Source organism: Tachypleus tridentatus, unplaced genomic scaffold (genome assembly GCF_004210375.1).
Source record: "Tachypleus tridentatus isolate NWPU-2018 unplaced genomic scaffold, ASM421037v1 tig00002413_pilon, whole genome shotgun sequence".
Lineage (NCBI taxonomy): Eukaryota > Metazoa > Arthropoda > Merostomata > Xiphosura > Limulidae > Tachypleus > Tachypleus tridentatus.
Genome location: NW_027467806.1, coordinates 46,445 through 57,018, shown reverse-complemented (window position 1 = coordinate 57,018; position 10,574 = coordinate 46,445). Strand labels below are relative to the sequence as shown.

The 10,574-nt window shown below is 30.9% G+C and overlaps 1 protein-coding gene across 5 annotated transcripts; it reads right to left on the bottom strand.

Annotated features, from left to right (window-relative positions):
* Positions 1 to 344: 344 nt before the first annotated feature.
* LOC143243678 (uncharacterized) lies at positions 345 to 10,246 on the bottom strand. 5 transcript variants are annotated; one of them, XM_076487310.1, is made up of 6 exons: positions 10,047 to 10,246; positions 7,277 to 7,347; positions 5,694 to 5,720; positions 5,359 to 5,394; positions 4,863 to 4,901; positions 345 to 503 (listed from the first exon to the last, which is right to left on the bottom strand). In XM_076487310.1, exons 1-6 carry the CDS (start codon positions 10,147 to 10,149, stop codon positions 417 to 419), a joined length of 363 nt encoding a protein of 120 aa, XP_076343425.1. In that variant the 5' UTR covers positions 10,150 to 10,246; the 3' UTR covers positions 345 to 416. The 5 variants fall into 5 exon arrangements, with proteins under 5 accessions (XP_076343425.1, XP_076343426.1, XP_076343428.1 ...); XM_076487314.1 differs by lacking the exon at positions 345 to 503 and adding an exon at positions 4,438 to 4,660; XM_076487311.1 differs by lacking the exon at positions 5,694 to 5,720.
* Between the last annotated feature and the right edge of the window lie 328 nt (positions 10,247 to 10,574).

The window sequence follows — 10,574 nt, the reverse complement described above, 5'->3', positions numbered from 1 at the left end:
TTCTATCGCAATGGCGTAAGCAGCATCGTTACATGTTGGCAAAAGTGTGTTGAAGCAAATAATGCTTACTTTGTTTAAAGCATGTTTTACAACACTGGTTGATACTTTTGCTGTCTTCGCAGTTCAAAATCAACGTTTATTTCTGTTCAACCTAACACAATGATTTGTGTTTCAAACCATTTCAACCGTATCCAATGGAACCTACCATTTTTACAGCACATGGCTGTACTCCTCTTGTAAAGGATCGACTAGTTTGTTTTTTTTATTTCATGTGATATGTTGATCATAATTGAGCAAATAAGATGTTATTACTAAGACTCCTTTCTTTCCTTCGTATGTTTGTCTTTTAGTGCATTATTGCCATTGTATCTCTAGAATTTCTTATGTTTCACTTTGATTCAGGTATTTTCGGCTGATTATCCCATTCTGAGCAAATTTTTATCCATCCAGCGTGGGGAAGAATGGAAACAAACCAGAAGTGTGATTTCTCCAAATTTCAGCACCTGTAAAATAAAAAAAGGTGTCATTATTTGTCATTTTACTATAAAATGTCTATTTACTCAATGTATTGTAATTTTAATTTTCTTTCCTGCTATATGTCGGTGAAAATAAATAAACCGTTGTATGGGATTAAGAATGGGAAATGAGCGATTGTATCGGTGTTGCGACACAGTATGAAATAGAAACCAGTACGTTCCCCTTGAGAGAGAGACACAGAGAGAGAGAAAATAAAAGAAAAAAACGATTTTCTGTTTACACATAACTACTTGCGGCTACCCACTCGAGTTATGCAAATACACGACACGTGCTGTTCGACCTTGATTAAACTATACTATTAAACCTTACTGTGGTACAAACAAATTAATTGAGTTAGCGATGGGCTAGTACAGGAGTTAGGGTTAAATTTGGTTCGTTTAAAATTGTACATAAAAAACTGGCTAGATAATCTTTAACGTCATAACTGAACGGAATAAATGAATGTAAACAGTCATGAGAAGAGACTGGGACAGGAGAACACGTTTATTGAAAGAAACATTCTGAAGTTTTTCAGAATACCTTTTTATCATTATTAAAAATAAAAATAACTTTTAATTATACGATTTGTTCAGCTGTAAACTTCAGGGTTAATGACGCTAAAATTATGGGTTTTTTCCTCCCCATTGGACAAGGTGCAGATAGCATATTATGTAGATTTTCTGTAAAACAATACCATTGGATATAAAGAACGACTTTTTCTATTCACTGTGTCTGAAAAAACTTAAAATTGTTTTTCAATAAAGGTTTCTGCGAAAGAAATAATAACGACATTATACAGGGAAAAAATGTGAAGGACAGCAATAGAGATTAGAAATAAAATGTTCAACCACACAAATATATTGGTTTCTTATGGAATAACAGTAGGTGTCATTTTTGTCTCTAATGATGTTTTATTAAACTCCCATCATTTACTGCGTGTATTATATCCACTAAAAATAATTTGAGAAAGAAAATTTGAACGAACGTAATATAAAAAATAAAGCACGAAAACATTCAATTTTTATTTCTCTCTTTCGAAAACGCTCGCGAAATCTAATCTCAGCACTTTAGTTTCGTATTACAGGTTTATTTGTGAATATTTAAGATGTAATTAAAAGCTATAATTTCTATTCTTTCCCGTGTTCAAGCACCAGTTGTCAGAAACTCGGTAATGTTTTGTCAAACAAGACCACAAGAACTTTGTCAGTACAGACTCACAGTAAATAAATTCTCACAGTTGTGTGCGAGTGGTTAGCCCCGTTGTTACCAGTATCGGGAGTACTCAAATAAAAATTGATGTCGGTACAATTAGAGTTGCGTTCATAGATTTAATTTTCTTTGCTATGAACATTCTAGAAGAAATTGCTGCTATCAGAATTGTGTGATCGGTGGGACAGCGGTAAGTCTGGACTTAAAGTTAAATTCAGGGTTCGATTACCTTCAGTGTATCCAGCAGATTGGTCGATGCGAAGTTGCTCTAAAAACAAATCAAATCAAACAAAAAGGCTTTCAGCATTTAAACAGAAATGATTTGCGATGTATTAGTAATAATATGAAAGAAAAGCTTGAAGGTTTGGTTCTCAGGTACACTGGCAGCCAGTTATAGGTAACCCTACAGATGTGGTATTAAGTACACTGACAATTAGTTAAGTATAAACCAGTTTCCACATTCAGGAAATAAAGTACAGAGTAAAGTTTGAAATAGGGAGAGAAAACTCATGTAAACAAACATGTGACATCTTCATTCACCAAACTGCACTCACATATTACAAAACTGGCGATCTTTTTTCTGTTGGTTTTAACTCTGAGTGGAGAAGCTTTACAATAGTTGTTTTGAAACAGAAGAACAAAGGATTACGACATGCGTATTTTAAAATCAACTAGAGGATCTATACGAAGAATACAATAACTCAAAGCTACGTATTTCAACAAGTATTCCGAAACGCGTAGGGAGGAGAGCCCCTATCCAAAAACTCGTGCCAATTTACACAGCTAACGGTTCCATTTTTTGAAATGGGTTTATTAAAACTGGCGTTTGATGTTCATGTTTACAGAAACTAATGAGATTGTTTCATTAATATTAATAGAAACAAAACTTCTACAACAAGCTACATATCTCAAGACATTATACAGGATTCTGAAGTAAGCAGTAATGTAAATAATGTTGGACTTATTTTTGAATTATTAATAAATTTATATTTTAAATACACACATATTCACATATTAGATAGATTTTATATTTTACTGACTTTCGAACTTTAGATAACGTGTTCTTACTCTGTCATATAAAAGGATCAGGCTTCAAATTTGCAGCCCGTAGTGGCTCAGCATTAAGTGTGGGGCTTATTGTGCTAAAACTGAAGTTATTATACCAGGTTTGAGAAGATTATGGATAGCCTCTTGTGTAGTTTTACGCTTTGAAACCTACAAGAAAGAAAAGTTTTGTCACAATACCTAATACTGGTTTTATGTGTATGTGAACACACAGACTATTACTAATAAGTATTGCACCAGTATATAGGGTTAGGTTTACCTGTACAAACAAAGAATGGAATAATTATACGTTTTTTATATTTACTCTTTACTATGGAAATCAGCTTGGACGTTTTGATGAACTTTAATAGTCAATTTTTCTATAAGCTTCAAGTATGTTCAGCTCTAGGCCACATTCGAGCTCTGGTTACTGTAAATCGAGTCAATTTACGACCAAAGTGAACCACAATTTTAGTAGTTCCATTTAGTCCCTCCAGTGGCCCAGCGGATATGCAGACACACAAATAAAAACGAACATATACATACTCTTGCCTTTATATAAGTCTGCGGACTTATACTTCTAAAAACCTTTTTTCGATATCCGTGGTAGACAGAGCGCTAAAAGTCACATGTGCTCAATAACAGCCTTGACCGACTTATCATTTCAATAATGTGGGAAGTCGTGGAGACGTATTTGTCAGTTAGAAAGTTAAACTATTTTACATGTTAATCGGTAAAAACCTTACACCAGTTATGTAGCAATGAAAAATAAACGGTGTTTTTCTTATAGCAGAGCCCCATCGGGTTATCTGCTCAGCCCACCGAGAGGAATCGAACCCTTTATTTTAGCGTTGTAAATCCGGAGACATACCGCTGTACTAGCGGGGGGCGAAAGAAAACAGCAATGTTACTTTTTGTCACTTTTCGCACCATCTCTTGATTTAAACTATTTTTGTTTCTATAACTATCTGACCAATCATAACACAGATAGCAATAACAATAGATAGCAAGAATCACTGGGATCATTCATTACTTCAGTTTTTACTGTTATTAAAATTTATCCCGTCAAAAATAAACTAAATATCTTATGTAAATTATTTCGATGTGTTCTAGAAGTTCAAATGATATCCATATTTTTATATTACAAGCAAGTCTTTCAATAAATTATTTAATTTACACGAGTTTAATTATAAATAAATATGAAAGCATGAAAAGTCTTATGCTGATAATAATATGTTGCTTTCTTAGCCACAATAACCACCACTGTATCTCTGTTTCTCTTTTTCTTAAATGTAACATAAAACAATACACCAAATTCCACGATTCTAAATACAGTTTGTTTGTTTTTTCAATAAAGAACAAACCAATAATGGTTTCATGTTACTGACACACAAACTTCATGCTGAAGAACGCCCTTTACGAGTCTTTCAAAATTTCATTACTAATATTGTTACAAGTTAAACAAATACTGATTTAAATGTAAATAAATATTAATTTAATTTTAAGTATTTTAAAAAATAGAAAATGCATCGTAAAAACATAAGAAATTGTATCTCTGTACCACCTTCTCTTAGGTGCAACATAAAACAATACACCAAATCACACGAATATCAAAGGGTTTTCATTTCCACTCTGTCAGTTAAACAAAACACACGAAAAATAAGAACATTAAAGATGCTAACATAATTTATTGGATAATTAAAGAGATAAACAAATGTAAGAAAAGCAACATGTGATTAATAATATAGGAAGAAAAAATAAAAAGATTGTTATTTCTTGGTTTATTTTTTACTAATTAGAACAGAAGACATTAAAAGTTGACAAAAACATGGAAGTTTTTCTTTGTTTTCTTCGTGAAAGAATAGCTGTGTTATTCATTCATTCCGCTAACCTGGAAATACAAAGAGTGAAAAAAAAGAACCCCAATTAGTCGCCGACCCACGGTAGTTTAATTCAAATAAAACAAGTAAGTATTTGCACTTTGTTTATAAAGAACACTTTCGCTTTTACTACAGTAAACTTCACAACATTTCTTAACCATAAAATAAACAATAATACAATTATTAGATCTGAATTATACAATTGTTTCTTACCATATATCTCGAAGCCGGAATAAAGTGCTCTAAACAGTTCTGTATTAAAGAATTAATAAATATTTGTTAAAAGAAATTTAAATCACTTGTAGAAACAAAAACAACAATCGTGAACACTTACATTTACATTGCTATGTCAAGTGTAGACATTATTAAAAAAACGATTATATATATAAATATGTTAAATTTTACAGAAGAAAATCTATAAGACAGAACGAAATAAAATTAATAAAGTTTAATTTTGCATAAAAACTGTTCCAATAAATTTTAGAGGTTATTTAGTTATATTTAGTACAAAAATAATAATAAAATATAATAATTACCCTTATTATGTGATTTATTTTGATATGTTTATTATATTTCAAAGTCAATAGTTAATAATAGCAGGATTATTTTTTGTTTTGGCTTGTTTTTGGTTGTAATAAAGTGACATTTTGTTTTACTTAACGTAATTCATCGTAATAATATATATATATACATAATAAAATAAACTTACGATGTATAAAGTTGGACCAAAAATTCTCTCTGTGTGCTGTATAAAAAATGGAATTACATTTTGTCGAAACTATTCAATTTACGTTTAAAATTCATATTGATTTATATAATTCACTTGATACGGAAATACGTTTAACATGTTACGGAAACCATTACACTGAGCACGAAGTTTCAACCTGACATATAAAATTCAATTAGAAACAATTTTTAATTATAAACAGAGTTAAATCATTAATCCATTCTTACATACCATAGATTATGAAATATTATTATGAACTTTTCTGTTTACACGTCTTTAATGATTTAAGTAACATAAAAATAAATTACAGCACTTACCGAATATTTCTCTACACAAATATCAAACTGAAATAAAATTCAAAAAAAAGGGTAACATTTGTTTTCTTTTTTTAAACGGTTACATTAAACATTTTTTATCATAAGTTTATTTATGTTAACATATACTTCTACACTATAATCAGTAACAAAAAATCATTGTACGATCTACTTTTGCAAAATAAAATTCTGAATTACCTTTAACGCTAAATAGCCACCAATTTTCGTTTGGAATAAAATGTTATAAAGGTGAATGAATTAGAGTTTAAACTATACCAGTACGTTTTTAAAGTTAGAGTTCTATAAAAAATTCCCTGACCGATATTTGCTATCATTCACCTAGCTTTGTTAATCTAAGTTCATCGAAACTGAGTTTGTTAGTATAATTTGAGTTATGTACCTTTATTTCACAAGATTAAAAATAACGTTCATCGGACAACTTGCGCCACAAGAAACGCTTTGTACTTATAAAAACCACAAACGAAACAAACGGTACTATCGTATTATCTTTGTTGTTGTTTTGTTAGCGCAAACATGCATAATGTACTATTCATCCAAATGTACTATCATGTTTCCTCTTGAAAATTTTTTTAACAGTGCTTGAAAACGACTGTGGGGAATAAACAAACAGCGTATTACTAGAACGTATATTCAGCAAAATAAAAATTGAAATTATTTTGAAAAATATTCTTAAAACAAACTGGTAATGCTTGGGTAAACATTATCTTGAAAATATTCTGTTAATTCTTATGAAGAGATTTACCTGGTATCTGGTAGCTAAGTTGTTATAGAATTTGTTCAGAAATTCTACATTTGATAAACCCGGGGGCAGACTGGTTCTGACATAGTTCTATAACGTTTCTCTGACGTTTTGACAGAAATAAACAGTGTCACTAACAACAAATGATGACTTATTTGCTACAGTTATATTAAGTTGTAAGAGATTTGCAACAAACGTAAAAAATGTTATACAATTGATATTTTGCAAGAAGAAAAGAACCTATATTTCTTTGATAAAATAGTTCTGGATATAATCTATTTTCACATTTCTTTTTACTCAAACATGTCTGTATAAGACACTAATACAGAACTAACTGTTGTATGTTAAGGATAATTACCACTTTACGATCGAGCTAAAGAATGAATTCGTAAAATATTTAAACGAGTTTTGTACATTAAGAAATTACGTATAATAATTTTCAATAATACCGTATTAATACAATCTTTCTTAATACGTTCAAAAATGTATGAGAAATAAAGAATACACAAGAATAATCACAACAGAAGCTCCCAAGTTCTGCGATAGCAACTAGAAGTACAATATTGCACAAATATCATCACTACGTGCATGATGCAATACATATATTATCAGAACATGCATGATACAGTATAAATAAAATCTGTCACTGCTATATAAAGAACGCGCAGCGAGGGTAGCCATTGAGTAGCTTCGCTCAAAAGTCATAAGAAACCAACCTAAACGAATTTTACGCGTGTCTAACACATCTCTAATATTATGATTATCAGTCGAAATAACATTCTTTACCGCTGTGTTAAACAAATAAAAATAGTAATGTAATACTTACTTCAGTCACAGACGAATTGTTCAGAAGACATTCGTAACCCTTCATTATGGCTTCTTTCGTAGCATACCGACCTGAAACAGTGTACATTTTTAATTATACTTTTTGACAAAGTATTAGTGCTAGGCCTAATATTTTTAAACATTACCTTCTTTAGTTAGCCCTTTAAAATTTTTCGTGTATTAGATGAATGAATGATCATAGTATTCCAAGCACACTTTCGCCATAACCATTGCCGTTCACACCCTGACAGTTGACAGTGAGACATGGTTTAAATAGGTAGAATTCTATGTTTGAATTTTACACAGCATACGTGTATTAGGGTAAATGTGTTGATTTGGCTTCTCTGGATGTACAGAAAGCATTTGACGAAGTGACACGTTGAAGGCTTGTCAGAAAACGTTTCTCTATAAATGTGGGGGATAAATTATGGAATTGCATAAAAGAGCGGCAAAGAGTTGTTATTAAAAGACTTCAGTCAAACTGGATTAATATTCCAAGTGATATATCTCAAGACTCAATCTTAGGATCATTGCTCCTTTTGATAAACATTAAAGACACAGACAAAGGACTTAAAGTTACACATGATATTAATGTGTTGAGTGTTATCGGGTTTGGAGAGGGTGTTACTGATTTATAAAAGAATTTAGGTTATTTAGTAAATTGGTCCAATAAATCATAGATGTTTGTTTTTTTTATAGCAAAGCCACAGTGGACTATCTGCTGGGCCCATCGAGGAAAATTGAACTCCTGATTGTTGCATTGTAAATCCGGAGACATACCGCTGTACTAGCGGTGGGCAAATCATAGATGGGTTTTAATCTTGATAAATGCAAGATAATATATTTGAAACATTATAGTTTTAATTATAAGAATAATTTGGATGGAAATAATGTTAAAAGTGTCATGAAAGAAAAGGATTTTGTGTCTAATGATTGGTAAGTATCTTAAGCCATCCAAACAGTGTGCTGTTCTCAGTGGGAAAGAAAATATGATTTTATGTTATATCAACAGAAATGCTGAAAGAATAAAATCTAAAGAGGTTATAATTTTATTGTATAGGTCACTGGTTAGGTCACATACAGTGTGTTGTGCTCCTTACCTAAGGAAAGACATTGAAGTGTTGGACACGGATCCTTTGAGGGTTACTAAAATGGTATCTGTGATGGAAAGGTCTACATATTATTACGTCAAAACCATGCTTTATCAAAAAAGGTAATTTAGTATAACAATTAATATAAGAGATTTAGATGTTTCTTGTAACATTTCTGTTCTCTTTGTTTTGCAAAACTGGTTGAATTATTAATATAATTTCTCACAAAAATATTATTCTGTGAGAGTTTTTTTTAATGGCAGGTTCGAATCCCCGTCATACCGATCATGTTCGCCCTTGTAGCAGTTGGGCGTTATAATGTGACGATGAATATCACTGTTCTTCATTAAAATAGTAGCACCAGAAGTTTCAAGAAAGTCCAAAAGAAAAAAACTGATATGAGTATTATTGTTATATGAGTATTTTATCTTGATCTCTCATACATGCGTTTTCCATTTTTCTATATATTCTATACTTCATTTTGTTCTGTTTTTTCATATTCACCTTCTGATACCCGAAATCTTACCTTGATCAACATTTTTTGTTGTTATTTTCGGTTATCTTAATTAATAACACATTATTCGAAAACACTTGTAAAAAAATTCTTTATCATAAATTGTGAAGGGCTAAATAATTACGTTTCAAACGTTCATGACAACAGACTTACGTTAGTATTGCAATTCAAGAATCCATTTCATCGAACTTGGTAAAATAAGAATTGTAGAAATAAGTCCTGAGGTTTAAAGTTTACAGTGTTAAAGCACCTGTGTGAGTATAGTAATGGAATAAGTTGGGTAAAGATAAAATATTATTCTACTCTCAGATCTATCTATTGTTGTCATATAGTTAACAAATATACTTATTTTGTATAAGTAAACGAACTGTACTTCTTGCTTATAGATAAACCATGCAGCGTTCTCACAAGTAAATAGCAGTAACTTTAATACATTTTGAATGGTGTTTGTAACTGCATCACAGCAATAAAAATTACTTTTTACAAACAGCTTCTGGTTGGATAACTTCAAGAAGATGGTTGTAGTGGAGGCTAACTCCAAGTGAATTCATCAAAAGTGTTTTATTACACCAATCAATTACTTAGAAGGAACTAAAAAACACAACGAATACTAACAATAGAACACTACACTGTGAATAATAGGTGGTTGTAATCTGGTCTAAATCCTAATATAATCGTTCATCACTTCTTATTAGACTAATCAATAATTTATAACTGACTGTAGAAGTATAGGTTATTAATAACAAGAATTGTAAATCGTAAACCACCAAAGATATTAACAACAGAACTATGCACTGTAAAAACAATATTGATATAGCAACAGAACTATCATTCTATAAACGTGGCAGTAATTAACAAGGATTGTAAACTGTCAAAACATCGTGGATATTAATAACAGAACTGCACAGTGTGTAACCACTACAGTTCTTAACAGAAAGAAATTTACACCTTTAAAGTTCCGTGTATATTAACAACAAGAACTATAAACACTAAATTTATCATTCTGTAATCATAAACTTAGCTTGAGAATTTTTACGACAACTGTCTCTTCGAAATATTTCTGGGTACCTTTTTACATATGATAAAATTTATTTTAAGTATGGTCATAAATCTATCTAATCAACATAGACTATCATTAGAAGAACACAAAGCTGATTCATACTTACCGTAATAAAGTAAATGAAAGAGTAGTGAGGTTGTCTGTGACCTACTGTAACAAATACAGAAGGCCAGAAAAATAAAAGCAGCGAGAAGAGCTTTGTTCTTCATTCTGTTAGTATTATGTTGATTTTAACGACTGTCGCTTCTTATATATTGTTGATGGAAGAAAGAAAAGGATTTCTATTCAGACTGTGTTTCAAGCACTGTGGACATTACGAAAGAACTGTGTAATACGTGAGACGCATAATTATGAACGTCACGAATTTACAGAAATGTAGATGTCTGTATTCGTGATATTACTATGTTTTTCCTATCGTTAGCAGTGTGTGTTCATGTTTGCATGTAAATGACACCAAAGAAAATGAAAACGACCCAAAATCTTGTTATAAAAGAAACGTCTATTATTTTGTGAAAGCGATCTTTTCATGTTACATGACATTAAAATATTTTAAAAGCTGAATACAGTATCAGTAAAAGAACATTTTTAATATTTTAAATTATAACATTATTGAAGTTGTTGTTATATCAAGTAT